Here is a 21780-nt window from a genome sequence, read left to right on the forward strand (position 1 = left end):
CTCTTGTTGATTTATGGTTTTATTAGATGTATGGGTTTATTTCTGAACTCTCAGTTTTATTCCATTGGCCTGTGTGTCTATCCTTATGCCAATACACACAGTCCTGATTATTGCAGCTTTGTAGTAAGTTTTAAAATTGGGAGGTGTGAGTCTTCCAACTTTATTATTCATTTTCAAGATTGTTTTGGCTATTCTGGGTCCCTTGAATTTCCATATGACTTTTGGATCAGCTTGTCAGTTTCCACAAAAAGGAGAGCTGTAATTTTGATAGAGATTATGTTGAATCTATAAATCAATTTGCAGAGAATTGCTGTCTTAGCAATATTAAGTTTTCTGATCCATGAAAGTGGCATATCTTTTCCACATATGTAGGTCTTCTTTAATTTCTTTCAGTGATGTTTGTAGCTTTTAATGCACAAGTCCTACACCTCTTTTGTTAAGTTTATACCTAAATAATTTTATTATTCTTGGTACTATTATAAATGGAATTGTTTTCTTAATTTCATTTTGGGTTGTTCATTGCTAGGGTGTAGAAATAAAACTGATTTTTGCATATTGGTTTTGTATCCTGAAACTTTGCTGAATTCATTTGTTAGCTCTATGTTTTTTTGGTTTGGGTGCACTCCTTAGTATTTTCAATATACAAGGTCCTGTTATCTGCGAATAGAGATAATTTTACTTCTTCCTTTCCAATCTGGATGCCTTTTATTTGTTTTTCTTGCCTAATTGCACTTGCTAGATCCTACAGTACAATGTTGAATAAAAGTGACAAGAGTGGACATGCTTGTCTTGTTCTCAACTGTAGGGGAAAAGTTTTTAGTTTTTTACCTTTAAGTATGATGTTAGATGTGAATTTTTTATAGATGCTCTTTATCAGGTTGATGAAATCCCATACTATTCCTAGTTTGTTGAGTGTTTTTATCATGATAGAGTGTTGGGTTTTGTCAAATGCTTTTTCTGTCACCCATTGAAGTGATCATGTGGTTTGGGGGATTTTTTTCTATTACTATGGTGTATCATATTGATTTTCAAATGTAGAACCAACCTTGCATTCCTAGAATAAATCTCGCTTTGTCATGGTGTATAATCCTTTCTATTTGTTCCTAAGTCCTATTTGCTAGTGTTTTGTTGAAGATTTTTGCATCTACATTCATAAGGAATGTTGATCTGTAGTTTTCTTGTGATCTCTTTGTCTGGTTTTTGTATCAAAGTAAAACTGGCCTCATAGAATGAGTTGGGAAGTATTCCTTCGTCTTCTGTTTTTTTGGAAGAGTTTGTGAAGGATTGGTTTTAAAATTCTTTCAGTGTTTGGTAGAACTCACCAGTGAAGCCATCTGGGCATGGGCTTCTCTTTTGGGAAGTTTTTTTGATTACTAATTAAGCCTCTTTACTTGGTATACGTCTATTCAAATTTTCTATTTCTTCCTAAGTCAGTGTCAGTAGTTTGTGTCTGTCTAGGAATTTGTCCATTTCATCTAAGTTATCTAATTTATTGGTATACAGTTGTTCATAATATTTCTTATAATCCTCTTTATTTCATAAGGTCAGTAGTTCTCCTTCCACTTTCATTCCTGATGTAGTAATTTGAGTCGTCTGCTCTTTGTTTCTTGTCCAGTCTAGCTAAGGTTTGTAAATTTTGTTGATCTGGTCGAAGAACAACTCTTTGTTTTGCTGATTTTTTTCTATTGTTTTTCTGTTCTCTATTTCATTTATTTTTGCTCTAATTTTTATTATTTCCTTCCTTCTACTTGCTTTGAGTTTAGTTTGCTTTCCTGTTTCTAGTTTCTTCAGGTGGAAAGTTAGGTTGTTAATTGGAGATGTTTCTTCTTCTTTTTTTTTTTTTTAATATAAGGTATTTACTGCTATAAATTTCCCTCTAAGCACTGACTTTGCTGAATCACCTAAGTTTTGGTATGTTGTGTAATTATATTCATTCATTTCAAAGAATTTCTTATTTCTCTTGTGATTTCTTTTTCCCGTTTGTTATTTAGGAGTGAGTTGTTTAATTTCCACATATTTGTGAGTTTCCAAATTTTACTTCTGTTATTGACTTCTAATTTCATACCATTATAGTCAGAAAACATACTTTGTATGGTTTCAATCCTTTTAAATTTATTTAGACTTGATTATGGTCAAATATATGGTCTGTCCTGGAGACTGTTACATGTATACTTGAGAAGAATGTGTATTCTGCTGTTGTTGGGTGGAGTGTTCTATAGGTATCTGTGAGGTCTAGTTGGTTTATAGTGTTGTTCATGTCTACTCTTTCCTTGCTAATCTTCCACCTACTTGTCCTATCATTTTTGAAAGTGGAATATTGAAGTCCACAGCCATTACTCTGTTTATTTCTCCCTTCAGTTCTATCAGTTTTTGCTGTATTTTGAAACTCCGTCATTAGGTATCCATATGTTTATCATCGTTATATCCTCTTAATGGGTTGAGTCTTTTATCATTATAGAATGTCCTTTCTTTATCACTAGTAACAATTTTTGTCCTAAAGTCTATTTTGTCTGATATTAGTATAGCTACTCCAGTGCTTTATAGCTAGTTTGCATGATTTATGTTTTTCCATTCTTTTACTTTCAGCCAACTTGTGTTTTTCAATCTAAAGTTTGTCTCCTAGAGACAGCATGTAGTTGGATCATGTGTTTTTTAATCCATTCTGCCAATCTCTGCCTTTTAATTGGAATGTTTAATCTATTTACATTCAGTATAATTACTGGTAAGGTAAGATTTATGTCTTCCATCTTGTTATTTGTCTTCTATTTGTCTTATGTCTTTTTTTTGCTCCTCTATTCCTTCACTGTCTTTTGTTATATTAAATGAGTTAAGTTTAATTCCCTTGTCGTGTCTTTTACTATATAATTTGTGTTATTTTCTTGCTGTAGGGATTACAGTTAGCATTTTAATTTAAAACAATCTAGTTCAGATTAATACCAACTTAATTTCAATAATATACAAAAACTGATTCTATATAGCCCCATCCCCTCCCACCTTCTTCATATTGTTATTGTCATAAAAGTTACATCTTAATAAATGGTGTACCCATCAACACAGGTATATAATTATTGCTTAATGAAGTTCTCTTTTAAATCAACAGGGGCAGGGGAAAGCCATTTTTCTTGAGTAAGTACTCCTTGGATTGATGCAAGCCGTTGTTTAATTTCCAGAGTTCTGAAAAAGTTGATTCTATTTTTGCCAGTTTTCTTGTTTCTTTTATGGAGGAGAGAATTTTGAGAGTTCTCTAACCACTTTCTTTTAAAATCACTCTCAATGTACTTTTAATTTGTATTTCCCTTAGATGAAGTTAAACATCTTTATTATGTTTATATTTCTTTTTGTGTGAGCTATAGGTATGTATCCTGTGACTGTATTCTATTAAGTATTTGTTTTCTAGTTGATTTGTAGGGGTTAGGGAAATGAGCCATCTGCCTTTGTATGAGCTGCAAAATTTTTCTTCATTTTGTGTTTTGACTTGTTTATGGTGTTTTTGTCATAAAGGGAAAAGTATCAGTCTTTTCTTAATTTATCCTAATGTGTCAGTTTTAATGTATCTATGAATTCTTCTATGGCTGCTGAGTTTTGTGTAATACTTTAAAGATTTTTTTCCTCTAAGATTATTTTAACTATTCCCCAATGGCCTTTCAAGTATTTTTAAAAATAAATTTTATCAAAGTATAATTTACATGCAGTAAAGTACACCTATTTAAATGATGAGTTTTGGCAAATGTATACACCCATGTAACCAGTACCACAAACATGATAGAGAACATTTAATCACCCCCAAAAGTTCTTTCAGGCCCCTTTACAGTCATTCCCACTCTACCACCACCACCAGCACAAAATAATCTTGCTATTTTTTTTCCTTGTGTTTATATCTGTGATGATTTCCCCCTTGTCATTTATTTCATCCATCTTCTTGAGTAAAGTTAGCTAACACTTTGTTATTTCATTTTACTTCAAAGAATAAGCTCTTTTATTTATGTTTTAGTTATGTCATTTTTCTCCTTTAAAATTAACTAGCTATTTGAGTAATATGCTTAATTCTTGTTAAGGGTGTAAATTTTCCTCTGAGAACTTCTTTTGTTTTTTGTTTGTTTGTTTGTTTGTTTTGCAGAGTGCGGGCCTCTCTCACTGTTGTGGCCTCTCCCTTTGCGGAGCACAGGACGCGGAGGCTCAGCGGCCATGGCTCACGGGCCTAGCTGCTCCGCGGCATGTGGGATCTTCCCGGACCGGGGCACGAACCCGTGTCCCCTGCATCGCAGGCGGACTCTCAACCACTGCGCCACCAGGGAAGCCCTTTTTTTGTGTCTTATAATGAAATTCAGTTTAGTATTTTCATCTTAGAAGTTACTTTTATACCTATGACTCTGGTTGGAAGTCTATGAATACCAACCAAAGCAATGATGGAATTAATATATTTCTCCTTCCCTCTTCTCTTCCAGCCAATTGATTATCTTAGTATTTTCTTTTGTATCGTTAAATATACCTTTACTTCTGTCACGTTCTAAAAAGTTCAAACTACATTCAGACCAGGGTAAGTTTCTCCCAGAGGGGTGCCTTTTAGACCTATTCTGCCCTTCCCCCACATTCTCCTGCTCCCCCCCCCCCACCCGACACCTTGCCTTCCCACCAGGCAAGTCCCCAGTCATCTTAGCCAGAGGAAATGCGGGCTTAGTTGATTGGCGGGCAGCTCCTGCCTCCCTAAGGGACAGAGTAAATTTAGGTTCTGTCACAGGCTGAGACTCTATCAGAGGAAGCTCAAAACATCCTGCCAGAGCTTCCTGAAAATAGCATCACTAGACTTACACAGTCCCTGCCTGTTCCTTCTCCTCAGATACCTAGACCAAGCTTAGGGCCTTTCCAGGTGGTCCAGATGGCGAAAACCTCTTTTTGCTTAGTTCTCCATGATTATAAAAGACTGGGTTCCTGAGCACCTCATCTTCTCCATGTAAGTCTCTCATCTCAGTATGGGCAAGTATTTTCAAACTGAACAGTTGAGAAGAAATCATGGCAGAAACCTTAAAGGGCCTCCTACCCCCAGCCTGGACTAGCTTTCATTTACACTTAACCATGGCCATACCCTTACCATTTATTCCTCCTCCCCGCACCCCCATGCCCTTTTTCCACTGGACTTATCCCAGGCTCAGAGTTCAGGCCAAAGGGAACAGAACTACCAGATGATCACCCAGTTGAGAAAGAGCCAGCTCTGGTAAAACTGATGTCTGCATAGTTCTTTTATTTCCTGGTGCTTGAAAATCCTTTGTCCTGCCAAGGAATAAGCTTGGTATCTATTTCAGTTTCTGATTTTACTCCTGTTTCTTTTCAGCTCCATCTCTCATACCTCATCTGTCCTGAATCTCCTTTAACTAATTATTATCCCCCTTCTCCCACCAGTTCTCAGGCCATGTGAAGTCAAACTTGGGCCCCTTCCTTCCCCCTCAAGCATCAAGAGCTCATATATCATCATTTAGAGTTTATTTAGCCCTGTGTTGTAATGGCAGAGGAACTAGCGTGGGGGGCTTCCCCAGACACCTCAGTCGTTCCAAGTATCACTTACCAGGTGAGGAAAGTCAAGATATTAGATCAGATCCTAAAGACCCTAGTTGCTCTGATATCCTAAGGATCTAGGGCACAGGCTGCATGGATGGCTACACAGAACCCTGGGGTTGATCTCTGTGAGTTTACAAGATGGTGAACAGCTTAGCTGGGTGGAATCTCGCTATTAGGTGGATCCTGGGCTGGCTCGAAGGAGGCTCCTCCACTCTTGTCCCCTCCAGGGAAGACGACTGTGGCGTATGTCACAGGCTTGGAGCAGATCTCAGCCTTAGGAGGCAGAGGGGGCAAACAGGATGGGGCTGGGGGTGGGTGTTTCCCTGACAGGGAATCAAGAGGAAGGTTGGTGTAGGTGTTATTGTCAAAGGAAGGTGGCGAGTCGAGCCTAACATACGGTACATCCGATGGCAAGTCAACAGCCAGTCCAGAGTCACTGATGTGGTGGACCACTGAGGAGGGGGCCTGTAACAAAAGCAGGCAAATCAGGCAAAGTGAAAATGCCTCCCTCTGCCCCAATTCCCTTTGATGGGAAGCCTAGGGCCAGACTGGATCTGTCTCTTCAATCCTGAGTATGTCAGTGGGCAAGAAGGCTTCACTTTGAAGATTTTCAAGCCCCAAGTTTCTCCACAAATCTGGGAAGGTGGATAGCAAGGTGGGAAGGTGGGAGACCATTGGTGCCAAGTTTACAGCATTTAGGAAGAGGGTTTGGACCTCTACTGGGTCCCAGTCTTTTCTCCACCCCATCATCCTGGGACTTCTCAGTGATGCGGCAGAGGGAGGATCTGGGGAATTTGGCTGGGGGCCTGCAGAGGTCTCTTACCAAGCCTGAGACTCCACTGCTCTGAAATCGTCCACAGGCAGCAAGCCTGTTCCCTGGCAGGACAGAGGACAGAAGCACAGTCTGCTTCTTGTGCTGACTCAGTGCCCCCCTCACGCCCTTCAGAAACCTTGGAAACCTCTGTCCTAGCCCATACTCACCTTCCCCACTCCCACCAGCAAAGTTTTCTCCTTCCATCTCCCCAGCGTCCACCCCCAGCCAGCCCTAACTCTCCCCCCACCCACTTACTGCTTCCACAGCTCCCCTCAACCTGCCTCAACTCTCAATCCATCTCCCAAAATCCCCCACCTCCTCCAGTCGCCTGTCCCCAATCGCACTGTCTCACCCTCTCCAATTCCTGTTTCTCCCCAGGCTGCCTCCCACTGAATCTCTTTGCTCTCCTTTACCCCTCAGCCATGGGAATTCTAGGGTCTGGGGACCCTTACTGAAGCCCATCTGTAGGGGGAGCAGACCTAGATTCTCAGCCTTGAATGCAAGACTGGCTGATACAGGACCACGGGGCCATTCTGAGATAGGCAGGTGGACAGCTACCTACCTTTCCTTTTGGCCATCACAGCAAACAGCACCACCGCCATCACCAGCAGGCCCAGCAGGAGCACAGTGCCCCAAATCAAGGGTCTGCTGAGAGACACAAAGGAGTAGGTGAGCTTAGCCCTGAACCTGGCAGGGAGCTGCTTGCCAGGAATCCTAGAGACGTGGCACAGAGGTACAGTTCTTGGTGAGCCATGGTTGGAGAAAGAGATTTTTGGAATGGAATGAGGAGGACAGACTCAGGCAGGGCAGAGAGAGACACTATCAGGGTATCCTGGCTGGAGATCTGGGATGAAGGGGTCAGTGCTGAACTGGGATAGGGAGGTATGTCTGTCTGTCTGCCTACCTGCCTGGTCAGAAATTCCCCAGGAGTGGAAAGAATCATAAAGTTTCTTTTCAATTTAGTCTGGGGCTCTAAACAAGCCACCCCTATCTTCACCACCACCCCTTCCCAGCTGCCCAAATACAGTTCTTGTCAGTACCTCTTCTTATCTCGGCTGGGATCCAAAGGGCTGGCGCTGCCCACAGGATCTGAAGAGGAGATATCAGCCAGACTCCTGACCCGATGGGTCTCCTCGTCCTCCTCTTTCAGGCCAGGAGCTGAGTCAGAAGGAAATACTTAATGAGAACCTACCCATTGTGGGCAGGGTTCAAGGGCCTATTGAGATCTGAGGGACTGGAGGAGTAAAGCTGAGGAAGGAGAAGTCCCAAGTAAGGAACACAAAGAAGGGGTGCTTGGGATATGCCTTAGGGGCCTCTCATTCTGGAGGTTAGGGAATGGCCTCTTTATGTCTTTATCTGGTTGTGAATATGCTCACTTTCCCCTTTACCACCAGCTCCCAACCCTCCCCCCCTGCATTTCTTCTCCTTCACCTGCTCCCCCTGTACCCAGGCTGCTCAGACTATGCAGAAACCCTACTGGGTAATCTGTGCCCACCTCCCTACCCAACCTCACTCATGTCATTGGAGACCTTGCTCCTGGCTCTCATCACTTGTTCTCCGAAGGGGCCTCAGCCCAGCCTGCTAGACCTCTCCACATACCTGCAACCCTGTGACCACCCCTGCAGGCTGGCTGAGCCCCACCCCAAGCTCTGCGCTCAGGAGCTAAGGCGCTTAGGGTCAGCCCTGATGTGACGCAATGCCAACTGATCCCTGCTGAGAGCCTTGCTTGGACCCTGAGAGTCAGTTTTGTGAGAAGGTTTTTGTCATCCCAACAACATGCTTAACTTCTGTCTGTGGGACTCAGGGTTGGTTTCTCTGGGCCTGAGGATCTGCCTTGGGAACTCGGGCAGTCCTTCTAGACCCTCTGAGAGGAGAGTCTTGCCGTGTTCTTAGAGATTCACCATTCCCACTACCCAACCCACTCCAATCCAGGAACTGGAGACGCTGTGGCCCCAATCTTGCTGCATATGTCCTGATCTGGAGTTTTTAAAATCACCCACATCCTCCCTGGATACTGTGCTCTACCTGCCTGCCTGAACATCCATCCTCTACAGCTGTTGGGGTCCCCAGCACCTGCCCCACTGCAGGTACCTGTCTCCCTGCCACCTATTCCCAGTGCATTGTCTTGTCACAACTTGCCATTTAGGGAGTTCTAACCTTGAGTTACTAAACCTTAATGTCAAGGAAGAAGGAGAACAGAGGATGACTAGGGTTAACAGAAGTATATTTATAATATAAATAATAATTGTGGACTTGAGGGATTCTAATGACAGCTTAGTCCATCCTCGTAATTAAAAGATGGAGAAAAAACTGAGAGAAGGAAAAATGCCTTTCTTAATTTCATTATTTTGGGCATTTGGCACAAATTACTTGAAAAAGGAGGACCTGAAAATGAAAAAAATGTCATCATCCATAAGTGCAAGGTAGGACAGTTTCTGCTTCCTCAGGTAGCTAGCTGACCATGTTCCCGACAGAACATTTTTTTTTTTTTTTTTACAATATCCTATTTTTCTGGAAAAAATTTAATACTTTAAAATGTACTTTCAATAAATATTTAGACATGAGAAAGTTATAGGCTGTGAAAATGAAACCTGTGAAAATAGTTTCTATACTGAAAACAGGGTTGAGAATATTAATTATTCTCAACCCTGTAATATTAACTATTGCTGACACTTTTTTCTGTTTTTAAAACTGAATGAGTTGAAGGAATTCAGGCATTGAATGTATGTACCCTGCCTGTAGGTGAGGCACATACTACATGCTCAGTGAAGACTTACAAAATTAAATAAGATATAATAAATTCAATAGTTTTTAAGCCATCAGACTTGTTATTACAGCAATAAAAACCTGGAAGATGTAAAACAATTCCAGTTGATACGTCTGAATTAAAACTTTGTTTAAGACATTTCTAAGCAAAATAATAACATCAAGTACGTTGAAAATGCTGGACAAGGAGTCCAAGGCCCTGAGTGGGGAAAGAGAATTTGCCTTCCTGTGGGGAGCCCCACTTGTACGGGAGGGGAAAGGGGACTGCTGTGTGGCTGGTTTATCTCAGACTTCTCACCCAGTTTGGTTTCCGTTCCCTGCAGAGCTGTCAAAAGGATATCTGCTCCCAATTCCTCCCTCACAAGGGCCCCTACCCACCAAGGACCAAAGAGCAGCTGGTGGGGCAGGAAGGCAGGTTAGAGCGGTGGTGGCCAGGCTGGGATAACTCACCTGCAGGGAGCACATCCAGACTGATTCTGTGCACAGTCTGGGGCCCTGAGATTCCCTCTACCACGCAGCCGTACTCTCCGGCATCCTCCTGCTGTAGGGTAACCATCTCCACCTGGAGCAGGCCACCCCCCAGGTCAGTGAGAAAGATGCGGCTGCTGGCTGGGGCCCTGCGATCCACAGCTGACGACACCAAGGGCTGGCATCCCTCTGGCAGGAACCGGCACCACACCTTTCGAGCCTTGACATCCTGGAGTCGGTAGTGGCACTGCACCAGGATGGAGCTCCCCACAGGCGCCTGCAGCACCTCAGGGAGGCTGCCAGCCAAGCCCTGGCCTAGGGAAGGAAAGTTGCAGGGATGTTGGACAGGGCACCTCCTGGCCCACCCACTGCATAGGGGCACAGGGATCTAGAGGTCCACCTTCTGGGCCTACATGTTATTGTTGCCATGGTAATGCCAGTTATTCCTGGGCATGGAGCGGGGTATATGGGGCCCAGGGTGCAGCTCCTTCTGAACCTTACCTGCTAGTCCCAGGAACAGCAGCAGGGGCAGGTTGGGGCCCATGGCTGGGCAGGGAGATGTCAGCTCTGGGGCTTGCCGGGGCACTGACACAGCATTCCCCTGGGCGCAGGAAACTTTTGCCTCAGACAGTCACGTGGGGTTCTCAGTGACCATGGAGTGGGAAGCAGGCACTGGTGGGCCCCTCCGTGGGTGGGGAGAAGGAGCTCTTCCAAGCCCTGGTTGGTTCAGTGCTCAGGAACTATCCCTGAGGGTAGGAATGGGCAAGGTAGGGTGAGAAGGCCCAAGGAAAAACAGAAGGCTGGGAGCCTGCCCCCCCCACTTACGGAATGAAGAGGGGGAGGAGGATTGTGACAACCAGAGAGCATTAGAGGAAGGGGGAAGATGATCTTCAGGCTATTCCAAATAGAGAACCCGATGATGCAGAGCTGTGAAGGAGGGAAGTAAAGTGTCCTCCTCATGGCCCGAGGCCATCTTGATTTTAAATTGTGTGTGAGTGCCCCACCCGAGCTCTCAGGAGATCCTGCAGGAAGCCCCACCTTAATGGTGCGCCCTGGGCTGGCCTGTCTTCATTCCCTCAGATGGGCGCTCCCTAGACACTTTGAGTGTGGACCCCGTGCTCCAGTTCTAGGATTTACGTTATTGCTTTGATTAGTAGTTGGATGTTGCGCCTCATGTATTCATCTCATCTTCATAGCTTTTCTCTCTCACTTTCCATCTTTTTGTTCTGATTCCTAGAAGATATCCTCATCTTTTTCTTCCACCCCTTCTCTCCTTGTCCTTCAGATTTTTATCCCTTAGTGCTTTTAATTTACAAGATTTTTTTATTCTCCAAGCATTTCTTATTTATAGCATATTATTTTTGTTTCATGAATGCATTATCCTCTTTGTTAGGAGACAGTTCTCTGTGAACATTTTCGGGCCTTCCCAGGAAAGGGCACTGATCAAGCTTTGTTCCAGGGCGATTGAAGAGCAAACATGCCTTGGGAGTTAGAGACAGTGTGTCAGCTCCAGAGAGATTTGCTTCCATCCTTCCCCTCCCTCCCTGGAGAAGATTAGTTCATGTTCCAGAGTAAAGACCTCTCTCTCTCTCTCTCTCTCTCTCTCTCTCTCTCTCTCCCCCCCCCCCCCCAGAGAGGAAGAAGGGCCAACGTGCCAGATGTTCTATAATTTGGGTTTCCTGTCCTATGACACAAACCCACTCCCTGCACAGGGAACATCTGGCCCTCATTCACGTCACCTTGTGCAGAACTGGGGTTTGGGGATCCTGCATGGAATGTGAGTAATAAACCTGCTGTCACCGGGGGAGCACCAGTGCTCAGACAGGAGCAGTCAAGGTGGGGGTGGCTGGGAGGACACACTGCTCTGACCTAGATGGTCACACCTGGAAAGGGGCATGAAAAAGCCACCCTCCCTCCTTCCTCTGTCCTCTTTTCTCTCCTCCTCCCCTCTCTCTGCCTCTCTCCTTCCTCCAGGAGCAAAGGGAGTTGAGAATGGGAAACTGGGGGCAGGAGCCTGAGAAAGCCGGCTTCTGTGTTAAGCTGAGTCTCATGGACATGGTGATAGGGTGGCCAGCTGTCCCTGTTTACCTGGCACTGGGGGTCTTTCCGGGAGACAGGACTTTCAGTGCTAACACTGGCAGAGTCTCTGGCTAACTGGACAGATGGGTCTCCCCAGTGAGTGATATAGAAGGACGTATATCTGTCCTGCCAATATGTATCAGGCTTTCTTTGATTTCCTTACAAGAAAATTATTTTCACACTAACAAGCCATGTGGGAGCGTTGTGTGAGGAGGAGACCTCTCTTCAATATTTACTGAGTGCCTAAAACAGATACAGTAGCTGCTGGGTGCCTAGGACAGAGGTGGCCAGGATCCAGAGAGGTGTCCTATCACTGGGCATTAGAGAAGAGGAAGGAAGCCAGTGCTTATCCAGGACCTACTATGTGCCAGACATCTGGCCAGGACTTTAATGTTATTCCTTTCAATCGCATAAAAACCCACCAAAGTAGGGTTGTTTTGTTTTGGTTTGGTGTTGGGTTTTTTGTTTGTTTTTACATGCGAGGACCCTGAGGCTCAGAGGAGTTAAGGAATTTCCTTAAGTTTTCTTAGTAGGAGGCACACTTGAAATTGGAAAACCCCTTCTGTTCAGTGTGCACTCCAGAGAGTCCAAGGCAGGGGATCCCAATGACAATCTGAATCCCAGGGTAGATGTCTCTGACATAGCAGAGCAGGCAGGAGAAAAGGCTGAGCTCCCAAGAGGAGGAAAGTTCCAGCGGCACTCCACCACCAGGCACATCCTGGAGCCTCCCCTTCCATCTCATCACCCTCGGTGCCCAGACGGGGCGGTAGCGAGGGAGGTGCAGGGGGCTCAGTTTGGGCTCTGCTCAGCCTTGGCTCCTAGACTGTGACTGTGTCTGCAGGAAGGAGACGACTGCCCCAGGACCCCATGGGGAAGTTTCATGTGCCGCTGAGTCAGGGACACCAGGGAAACACAGACTGGACCAGAGTCCTGGAACTGGGGACAGAGACAGCGGAGCAGCCTAAGCAGGGAGTGGGTGAGGCAGGGCTGGGGCAAGACTGCAATTAGGGGAGTGATGTGTTAACATGAGGCTGGAACACAGGACTGGATCAGGGGCTCCTTCCCAGTGATTCAAAACCCCAGGTACCGGGGCTTCCCTGGTGGCGCAGTGGTTGAGAGTCCGCCTGCCGATGCAGGGGACACGGGTTCGTGCCCCGGTCCGGAAAGATCTCACATGCCGCGGAGCGGCTGGGCCCGTGAGCCATGGCCTATGAGCCTGTGCGTCTGGAGCCTGTGCTCCGCAAAGGGAGAGGCCACAACAGTGAGAGGCCCGCGTACCACAAAAAAAAAAAAAAAAAAAAAAAAAGAACAGTTACCCACACCCAGCTTAGGGGGCAACGCAGCCCCATGTGGCCATGGCCAGAGGGGCTCCTGTGCTTCCACCTCTCTGAGGCCCAGGACAGAGAACCTGAGGATGTAGCCAACTTGTTTCCTCCTCTTCGGGGCAACCCACCCTCAGGGTAGTCTCCATCCCATTCTCCTCACTCCACCTCAGGTGGCATGTGTGTGTTGCAGGGAGAGATAAGTTTCCGTGAGCTGCCTTGGCTGTTCCCTGTGCCCCAAATACTCTTCCCCCCTTGCTTCCTCAAAGTGGTTCCTTCCGACTGCTTTTCAGAATTGCATCATCCCCCGTGCCTTCTGCACTCCCTGTACTCCTAACCATCTGACTGACTGACTTACTGTGTTTGTCTGCTCTCTTCCCACTAGAACATGGCTCTGTGTGGGCAGAAATCTTTGCTTGTTTTGTTCACTGTTGTGTCTCCAATGCCTAGACTAGTACCTGGCACAGAAAATATTTATTGAATAAATATACAAATAAATGAGTAGGATTGAGCTAGAGGGAAGGACACCTTGAACGCCAAATGAAAGTAGGATTTCCAGGCTCTACGAGGGACTTTGGGTAAATCGTTTCCCTTTTGAGCCTCAGTTTCCCTTCCACAGGATAAGGGGCTTGCACCAGTAGTCCCCAGCTCTGGTACGCTGCACTGTGCAACCCAATCCCTTGCCATTTCTCCGGAGGCGGAGTAACATGATAAAAGCAAACCTCTAGGTTTGCTAGAGGTTTGAGTCAGCTGGGAATTGGATGGACTTGAGGGGGTGGAGGGAGGAAGGGGGCCTGGGGCAGGGGGCCCAGCAGTAATCCTAGGGAACTGATGGACAGGAGGCAGGAGGAGGAGAGGAGAGGATGCTAGAGAAATTCCACAGGAGGAGGCAGGGCTTGGTAATCAGATCTCTGGGAGGGAGAGAGAAGAATAAAAAGATTGGCCAGTTTGGAGCCTGTGGGAATGGAGGGACATGATATCCTAAGACCCTAGGCCCCAAGGAGCCAGACCTTTTATCGTTTCCTCATCTGAATTCACTCTTCTAGCCCTGTAGCAAAAGAGAAGACCTTCCTGACGCCCTAAACCATCAGTTAAACATGAAGTCTTGGATTTATTTGTGAGAGTGTTTAATGTCCAATGTCCAGAAGTTGGTAGATGTGCTTCCCACCTCCCATGCACACACACACACACGCACACGCACACGCACAAATCCCTGCTTCCAGGGGCCAGGAGAAGCAGGGTACAGGCAGAGTGGCCTTTTGCAAAAGCAGAACCAGGAGACTTGGTGGCCAAGGGGCGGGTGTGCAGCAGGCTGGGGTGGTCCGTGCAGACCTCTCCCGGGCCTCTCCTCCACCGTGGGTCCTCCTCTCACGTGTCTCTCAGCTCTGCAACAGACAGAGTACTCACTCGGCCCCTCTCAGCCCCACCTCACCAGCCCCCAGCCACCACCGTGCTCTCCAAGCTCACCTGTCAAGGTTTGGAGCTGGTAACCTGGGTCATGGCCACAGTCCAGCCCACTGGCATGGTGTGTCCTCTGTTTCTGCCCATGCCAGGCTGCAGCCCAGAGAGCGCTGGCTGCTAGAAGCTTGCTGAGAAAGATGCAGGCCAGGAGGAAAAGGATGGAAATGGGTGGGAAGGGGCTCTCCTCTTCAGAAAGTTTCCTTGGAGAAAAAAAAGAGGACATGAGGGAGGCCATGAGGGGACCCACAGACTGGAATCTGCCCTCATAGAAGGAATGGGGAGACACCAGGAGCTCCGGGGGCTGAGGATATCTCCCCATCCAGCACCATCTCTGGATGAGGCTTTGCGGGGCTTGGGGGAGCCTGTAGTCAGGAGACCTGAGTTCCAGGCATGGATCTGCCTGCTGACTGCTTTTAAACAATTACCTCCCTTGCTGAGCAGTTTTCTGCATGATGCTGTGGTATGGTGTGTGTGTGTGTGTGTGTGTGTGTGTGTGTCTGCATGCACATGTGCACTTCATGGTTATACTCACAGTGTTTAAACCCCAATCAAGAACCAGTCGAAACTGATTCTGGTCCCATCAGGGAAGCAGGGGTCTGAGGGTACCAGTTTTGTACTAAAATACTAAAACTTTCATTGTTGCTGAATTGTGGAGATGTCTGAGGGCTGTCAGGGGAGGGGGTGGGAGGCCGACCATTCAGGAGTCTTGGAGCAGCAGCTACTTACAAACTGTTAGGGAAGTTTTGCAATATTTTAACAACTGGCACAGTCATACCAACACACACTGGCTGGTTGGAGGGATGTTTAGACAAGATCACATGCAGACACTTTAGTGTTCTAATTGCCTTGGAATTTGTACTTCTGGCACATGCCACCCCCCAGCTGCCACCCCATGCCTTGGCTCTGCAGGGTGGAGGTCTGCCCAGAGATTTTAGGAAAGACTTGTCACTATACCTGGAGATGCTGTGCTCCACCTGGGCATCCTCAAAGCTCTCGGCCTCCTCAGGGATCCAGAGATCTCCAGGGTCCTGGTAATTAAGGGGGTCTGTGGGAGACAGAGCCTGTGAGCTTCTAGCCCCCCTCCTTGATGCCACAGTGAGGAGAACCTCTCTGGGTGGGGTGAGGCTCTCTGGGACATGGCCCTGGGTGGATCAAGTTGTTAACCTCTCTGAGCCTCAGTTTTCTCACCTGTAAAATGGGGCAATTAGGAACACCTTCTTAATAATAGTGTTGCAGGATACAGTGAGAGCATCCTGTGTAGTGCCCATCCCCTCACAGGAGCTCAGTAACTGCAACTCCCACCCTCCCATCACACAGGGTCTTTAGGAAGATCAAACGAAATAATGGGTGTTTTTGAAAGTCCTGTGTAAACAGTCAAGCTGCCTATACCAGCTATTGTTATTGTTATTGTTGTTGTTGTTATTCTTTTCCTGCTATCCTCTTGGCAGTCAGCTGAGCCTTAGACCCTGATAGGGCTGAAAATCTGTGTGTCCTCGCCCCCTACTCTCATGGAGGTAGGGTTTGGGGTCTAAGACAGGCAGTGTCCCCTACCTTCCCCACCTTAGACAAATGTTACTTTCAACCTTCATTTCCATGATAAGGGGCCATGTTGGGGAGAGGAGTTGGACAAGGGGAGAGTCAAAAGGGATACGTAACCTCAGATTTGTTCTCCTTTGGGACACAATCACGTTCTGGAGACACAGACAGAAATCTTTCCTGAAGGGCATCCACTGTGCAAGCTCAGGGATGAGAAGGACCCCACCACTGCCCATCTCACCTAGTCAAGCCTCAAATGAGGATCCCAAGCAGTTAGCAGCAGGAGGCTGGGGCAACGACTGTCACTCACCCCAAGCACTTTTAACTCTGTCATTTGTGTCTCACGGGAGCCCTGTGGGGTCAGCAGCACAGGCACCACCACCTCCATTTAAAGATGGGGAAATGGAGGCCCAGAGAGGAGAAGCACGTTGCCCATGGTCACAGCAGTGTTCCTTTCTAGGGTTGTTTCTCTGTACCAGGTTGGTGCTTAATCTATGTTGGTAGGTCCGTTGGGTGGTTGGGTGAAGGAATAGATGAATGTCCTCCTACTCCTTAAGGACCACCTCAGTGCTCACATCCTAACCAGATGCCAAATGGATAAAGCTGTTTGGGGGAAGCAGGAACACAGCTAGCTCATAAGGTGCCTTGTGCAAATTAGAGAACTGTACCCCTCCTGCAAGTGATGCAGTCCTCCACCAGGAAGCACAGCCTGGAGAGAGACAGCAGGGCTGGATTGTGACCCCCTTGTGCAGTCAGCAACCTGCACAACCATCCACAGTGACCCTGAGTTGACCCTGAGTTGTGGGGTGGGGAGGGACAAGATCCACACTGTGGGATTTCCCAGGGTCCCCAAAAGCCCTGAGGGCGGTCCTGTGCTCAGACACTAAAGACGACCCCAGGCCCAAGGGCAGGCCAGGGTGCAGTCAGCTGCCCACTCACCAGCCAGCACCTCCACCAGGACCTTCCTGAGGGTGTCGGCCTCACTACCATGGAGACTCTGGCACTGATAGAGGCCAGCGTCGTGGGCTTGAAGATTCCGCAGCGTAATGGTGAGTGTGCCACCCAGGGCATCGTCCATGATGGCCGTGCTCCCATTGTGCCTCTTCAGGAAGGACAGCAGCCACGAGGGGTGAGTGCTGACCACCTGCTGGCACAGGCCCTCTTCACCAAGCTGGCGGCACCAGGCTTTGCGTCTCCCCCAGTGCTTCAAGGAGTTGTAGGGGCAGGAGACCCTCAGGGACTGGCCTGCCATGCCCTGGAACACCGTGGTGTTGTGGGCTCGGGATAGCTCTGGGGAGGAGACATTCATTCACTTACCAAGTGTTTATTGAACACCTACTATGTTCAATGAACAGAAGAGACAGAAATCCCACGTTTAAGGAGCTCAGGTCTTTACACAGGTTGGGAGAAGGTGGCATAACCCAGGTATGTGTTTATAGGAAGCTGGAAACCAGGAAACCCGGGTCCTGGATCTGGCTTTATCACCATTGGACTTGCTGGACATCTTTAGAGAAATAACTGACCCTCTCTGGGCCTATTTCCAGAGACATTTGGTCTTGAAGTTCCCTCCAGTCCTAGTCCACTCATGTTCTTCCTGCCACATGAAATCAAGCCCTCCCCTCTCCCACTCCATCTCAAGAGAGCAGGGCCAGTGGCCCTCTCAGGCCTGGGGCTGGTCCCACATGGTGCTGCGCACCCCCTCCCCAACGCCCACCATCCTTGCTTACTTTGCAGCTGCCCACGCTCATACCAGCACTGCATCCTCCTCTTTCTGACCTTTAGCTTCCAGCTTCCCTATTTCTGTGCCTTTGTTCCCCTTTCAGGAGGGATGCGTCTCAGAACTATTTTGGGAGAGACATGAGGCTGCTATTTTAGGGACCCTCCTTGGGGTGGGCTGAGAGTGCCAGTCTATTGCCAGGGCAGGGGCTATAAGAGACTCACCCAGCGCCCTCTGCCTCAGCCTCCCCTCTCTTCAACCACATGGTGACAGAAACTTGTAAAAAGGATTGGGGAACTGGTGGCCTGTCTTTTGGAACCAGAGAGACCTGGTGAGCAGTGCCCCCTCCATACTACCCAGTCCATCCCTCTCTGCCTTTGGGCAGGCCAACGCATCCCCCTTCCCCTACTCCACCTCCAGCCAAGAAGCTCCAGCTCCATTGGAACAGTCTCTCCTCTCACCCAGGTATGCCTATTGCTCTGGGGGAGCAAGAGGCACCCTTCCCCAACGAGAAAAGGCCGTCATGTGCAAGAAACTGGGGTGCCAATCCCCCCAGCTCAATGACACAATCTTCAGCCCCTTCACCTCCCATCCAGGGCTGAGGACAAGAGGACCTTCAGAGCACGGGAGGGGCACCCCAAAGATGCAGGTTGCCAGTACCAGGTTCTTTTCTCCCACGCTGCTACTCTTCTGGGGCTAGTTAAGTGGTTCATAATTTTAGGGGCTCTTACCAGTGCCCCCCAAAACTTCCCCCAACTACTAGCTAGTGCCTGAGATGCCACCATCAGGACTCCTTCCCTTTCTAGGTGTCCAAATCCACCAGCCTCTGACACTTCCACGTACATGAAGAATCTGATGCTGGGGAGAGAGGGACATGATGAAGAATATGGGACACAGTGAGAAGAGGGGGTGCAGGACATGCCGAGAATTTCAGCCATCTTCACACTTTGGCTCAGTGCTCCCTACCCACCCACCCACTTGCCGTATACTCAAGGAAGGAGAGGGAAAGAAGGCAGCGGAGGGAGGGAATCCTACCTGTGACAAAGAGCACGATGAGCAGCCCAAGAGGCTCCATGTCACCCTTCCCTTGTGGAGGACAGACGCAGGGTGCCTTGTGCAAGATCTCTTCTTTCCCTTGAACTGCAGAAAGGAGAGGGTCAGGCTCGTCAGGCGCTGCCCACAGGAACTGGCTCCTGGAGGTTGAGCAATCATCAGGACTGGGATCTGGCTTTTTATGGTTCGAGGAGGGGGAGTGGGGTGAGGGAGGAGAGGAGAGGAGGAGCCACCACTGCAGCCCAGCAGCAGGGTGCTGAGGATCCCAGACCTCCAAGAGGACAGCCCACTGTCCTGCCTGTACCAGCCTTCTCAGTTGTTTAGAAGACTAACCTTTCTCCATTCAATTTCCTTAGTATCTTTATTGAAAATCACTTGACATGTAGGTCTGCTTCTTGACTGTCTACTCGGTTCCATTGATCTATGTGTCTATCCTTGTACCAATATCACCCCCTCTTGACTACTCTCTGTAGCTTTATATCAAGTCTTGAAATCAGGTGATGTGAGTAATCCAACTACATTGTTCCTTTTCAAATGGTTTTAGCTATTCTAGTAACTTTGCTATGTAAATTTTAGACACTGTAAGTCAATTTCTACCCCCTACACTCTCCCCAAAGCCTGCTAGGCTTTTGATGGGATTACACTGAATCTAAAGCTCGATTTGGAGGGAACTAGACATCTTAACACTATTGAGTCTTCCAATCCGTGGACATATTTCTTCTATGGTTTCTCTCACCAATGTTTTATAGTTTTCAGCATACAAATCTTGCACATATTTTGTTAAATTTCTATCTAAGTATTTCATGATTTTGGTGCTATTTTAAATGTTTCTAGCTTTTTGTATCTTAGGCAGAAGCAGAACTGAGAAATCCCATAAATCTTTATCTTACTTTCTGTCCCACTTATGCTCCATTCTGACCTCTTCTTCTCACATCCTTCCTACCTGAGAAAAGGGTATTTTTTATTCCTCTAAGGCTCATAGCAAAGGGCGGGCACCAAGAAATCTTTGCCAGTTCATACATATTAATTCACAGCATGTGCACATCAAACTCTCTCTTCTCTTAGCTTGTGCTAATTTGTAGTTCAATCCCCTAATTCTCATGTCTGAGCATAGGAACATTTCTGCACCACCCCACTCCCAAGCACAGGGTCCTTCCTTTCATTTTGCTAAATCTGAGTTCAAAGATAGCTGCCACTTCACACTTGGGCACAGAGATCTTTTCCCTTCTATTACATCATTCCAGCTGAATGCCATCATTCACTGATGCATGCATTTATTCAGCTACCATGTATGTGCTGGAGAACTCAGGTCTCTTGGAGCCTCAGTGTTCCTGGATACAGTGGTGACCATTGCTGAGGGAAGCCCTGGAACCAGAGGCATGACTGGACACGTGACACACCCCTGATGTCTAACTTTGGCTAAGACTTCACAGCTGCTGGGTAATCCTTTTCAGAATGTCTGGAAGTTTCCTAGTAAACTGCCTATAGCAGCTCTTCCAAATCGTCACTATCCTCAGATACACAGCTCTACTCCCCCTCCTTCCCTAGAAATAAATCAAGATCAACATATGTGAACATCCTCACCCTCTTTCAGATTCTCTCTTATCCTCCCATCCCCACTCTCGCCAACCTGGGCGGCCAGAGAAGTACAAGAGTCCATTCAGGACCATGGCCAGCACCCAGACAGGCCCTGGGCTGGGGAAGGGTGTGGCTGCCAACAACTGGCAGGGTAATAAGCCTCTCAAAACTGGAACAACTCAAACTCTATCCAGGCACACCATCAGCCCAACGTGGGAAATCCCCTGCCCAGCCCTGCCTGAGAAGTGGGCTTGAGAGAGTGACTTGTGGTACCCACTCCACCCTTAGCTGGGACCACCAACCACAAACATTAGAGCCTACAAACATCATCTGCTGCTAAGCAGCCACTTAAGATTTCCTTTTCCCACTTCCCTCTCTGGTCCTGTCCTGCTTTTGCTTGATCTCATCTTCCTGGATCCAAACCCCTGCCTTCCAGCCCCAAACTCTCTCTCACTTCTGATCCCTCACAGACTTGACGTGCTCCCACCTCTCTCTTTGTATTTGCATTGTCACTCTCTGCCACTTCCAGCTGAGGCCATTCTCCCATTATTAAGATCTCATATTTTCTAAGCTACAGATCTCAACCCCTGTTCAGGAGCCATAGTGAGGCAGGATGTCCAGCCAAAGGGAAGATCTTGTTGAGAACACCGGAGCGTCGAAGAAGGGACCCAGGCACTGAACCTGGTGAAAGGCATCATAGGTGTAGCGAATCTCACCTGCCACTTGATTGGATCAGGAGTGATCCAGATCTGGCAGGGGCAGGGGAAGATGTCGAGCCTGAGCATGGGGCAGAGGGTAGGATTGGTAGGCTGAGTGGGACAGAAATTGAAACTACAGAGTAGGGGTTAAGCACACAGGCTCTGCTTCTTACGGTGAGTAAGCCCAGCTCTGTTATTTACTAGCTATTGGGCAGGTTTCCTAACTCTCCGGGTGGCTTCACTATCTGGGTATGTAAATGTGTATGGCACATTGTCAAGTGCTCCAAAAAAGTAGCTGGCATTATTTTCCTCCCTCTTCAATATATTTTTCTCTAAATTCTTTCTTTCTTCCTCCTGTCTATGTCCATCCCAGATTTCCATTTTCCTTTTCCAAGATGACTGCTCTCCCTCCCTCCCTCTCTCTCTCTCTCTCTCTCTCTCTCTCTCTCTCTCTCTCTCTCTCTTTCTGTCTCTCTCTCCCCACGTCCCTGCCTTTGACAATCCCCAGGAACTTGCTTTCTCACCTATGTCCTCTCTCTTCCAGTATCTTTAAGTTCTACCGCCCTCCCACACCCAGAGCCATTTTTTCCTCCATGTTCACATGGGCACAGTCTCACCTGTCCTGGAAACCCCTCGTTTGTCTCTGCTTCCCCTTCAATTGGTGTTCTTTTATTATCTTGTATTTCTTTTTTTTTTTTTTTTTTGAAATTTTGAATTTTATTTTATTTATTTTTA

The 21780-nt window shown here is 47.3% G+C and overlaps 2 protein-coding genes across 4 annotated transcripts in view; both read right to left on the reverse strand.

The window, feature by feature from the left end:
- Positions 1-4134: 4134 nt before the first annotated feature.
- Positions 4135-10166, reverse strand: LOC102996395 (trem-like transcript 1 protein). Of its 3 annotated transcripts, XM_028479656.1 has the most exons (7): positions 10103-10166; positions 9584-9916; positions 7408-7525; positions 6930-7015; positions 6377-6429; positions 5951-6018; positions 5713-5826 (listed from the first exon to the last, which is right to left on the reverse strand). In XM_028479656.1, exons 1-7 carry the CDS (start codon positions 10143-10145, stop codon positions 5802-5804), a joined length of 726 nt encoding a protein of 241 aa, XP_028335457.1. In that variant the 5' UTR covers positions 10146-10166; the 3' UTR covers positions 5713-5801. The 3 variants fall into 3 exon arrangements, with proteins under 3 accessions (XP_028335456.1, XP_028335457.1, XP_054936049.1); XM_028479655.2 differs by having other exon boundaries at positions 4135-6018; XM_055080074.1 differs by lacking the exons at positions 5713-5826; positions 6377-6429 and having other exon boundaries at positions 5881-6018.
- Positions 10167-14107: 3941 nt separating this feature from the next.
- The window catches only part of LOC102996677 (triggering receptor expressed on myeloid cells 2), a 16018-nt gene continuing 8345 nt past the window's right edge, over positions 14108-21780 (reverse strand). Inside the window, 5 exon segments of the mRNA XM_024122134.3 lie at positions 14108-14387; positions 14470-14663; positions 15418-15508; positions 16939-17289; positions 18752-18909. Of these exon segments, the coding sequence (XP_023977902.2) occupies positions 14371-14387; positions 14470-14663; positions 15418-15508; positions 16939-17289; positions 18752-18909 (811 nt within the window). The 3' untranslated portion in view covers positions 14108-14370.

This window comes from Physeter macrocephalus, chromosome 18, assembly GCF_002837175.3.
Source record: "Physeter macrocephalus isolate SW-GA chromosome 18, ASM283717v5, whole genome shotgun sequence".
NCBI lineage: Eukaryota > Metazoa > Chordata > Mammalia > Artiodactyla > Physeteridae > Physeter > Physeter macrocephalus.

Excerpts from the sequence above, each read along its gene's own strand:
- LOC102996395 (XM_028479655.2), bottom strand. The coding sequence starts at position 10,145 with ATGGGCCCCAACCTGCCCCTGCTGCTGTTCCTGGGACTAGCAG. Across the intron at positions 7,016-7,407 it reads CCCAGCCGAGATAAGAAGAG|CAGACCCTTGATTTGGGGCA; the intron begins GTACTGACAAGA and ends TGTGTCTCTCAG. Across the intron at positions 6,430-6,929 it reads TGTGATGGCCAAAAGGAAAG|GGAACAGGCTTGCTGCCTGT; the intron begins GTAGGTAGCTGT and ends CTGTCCTGCCAG.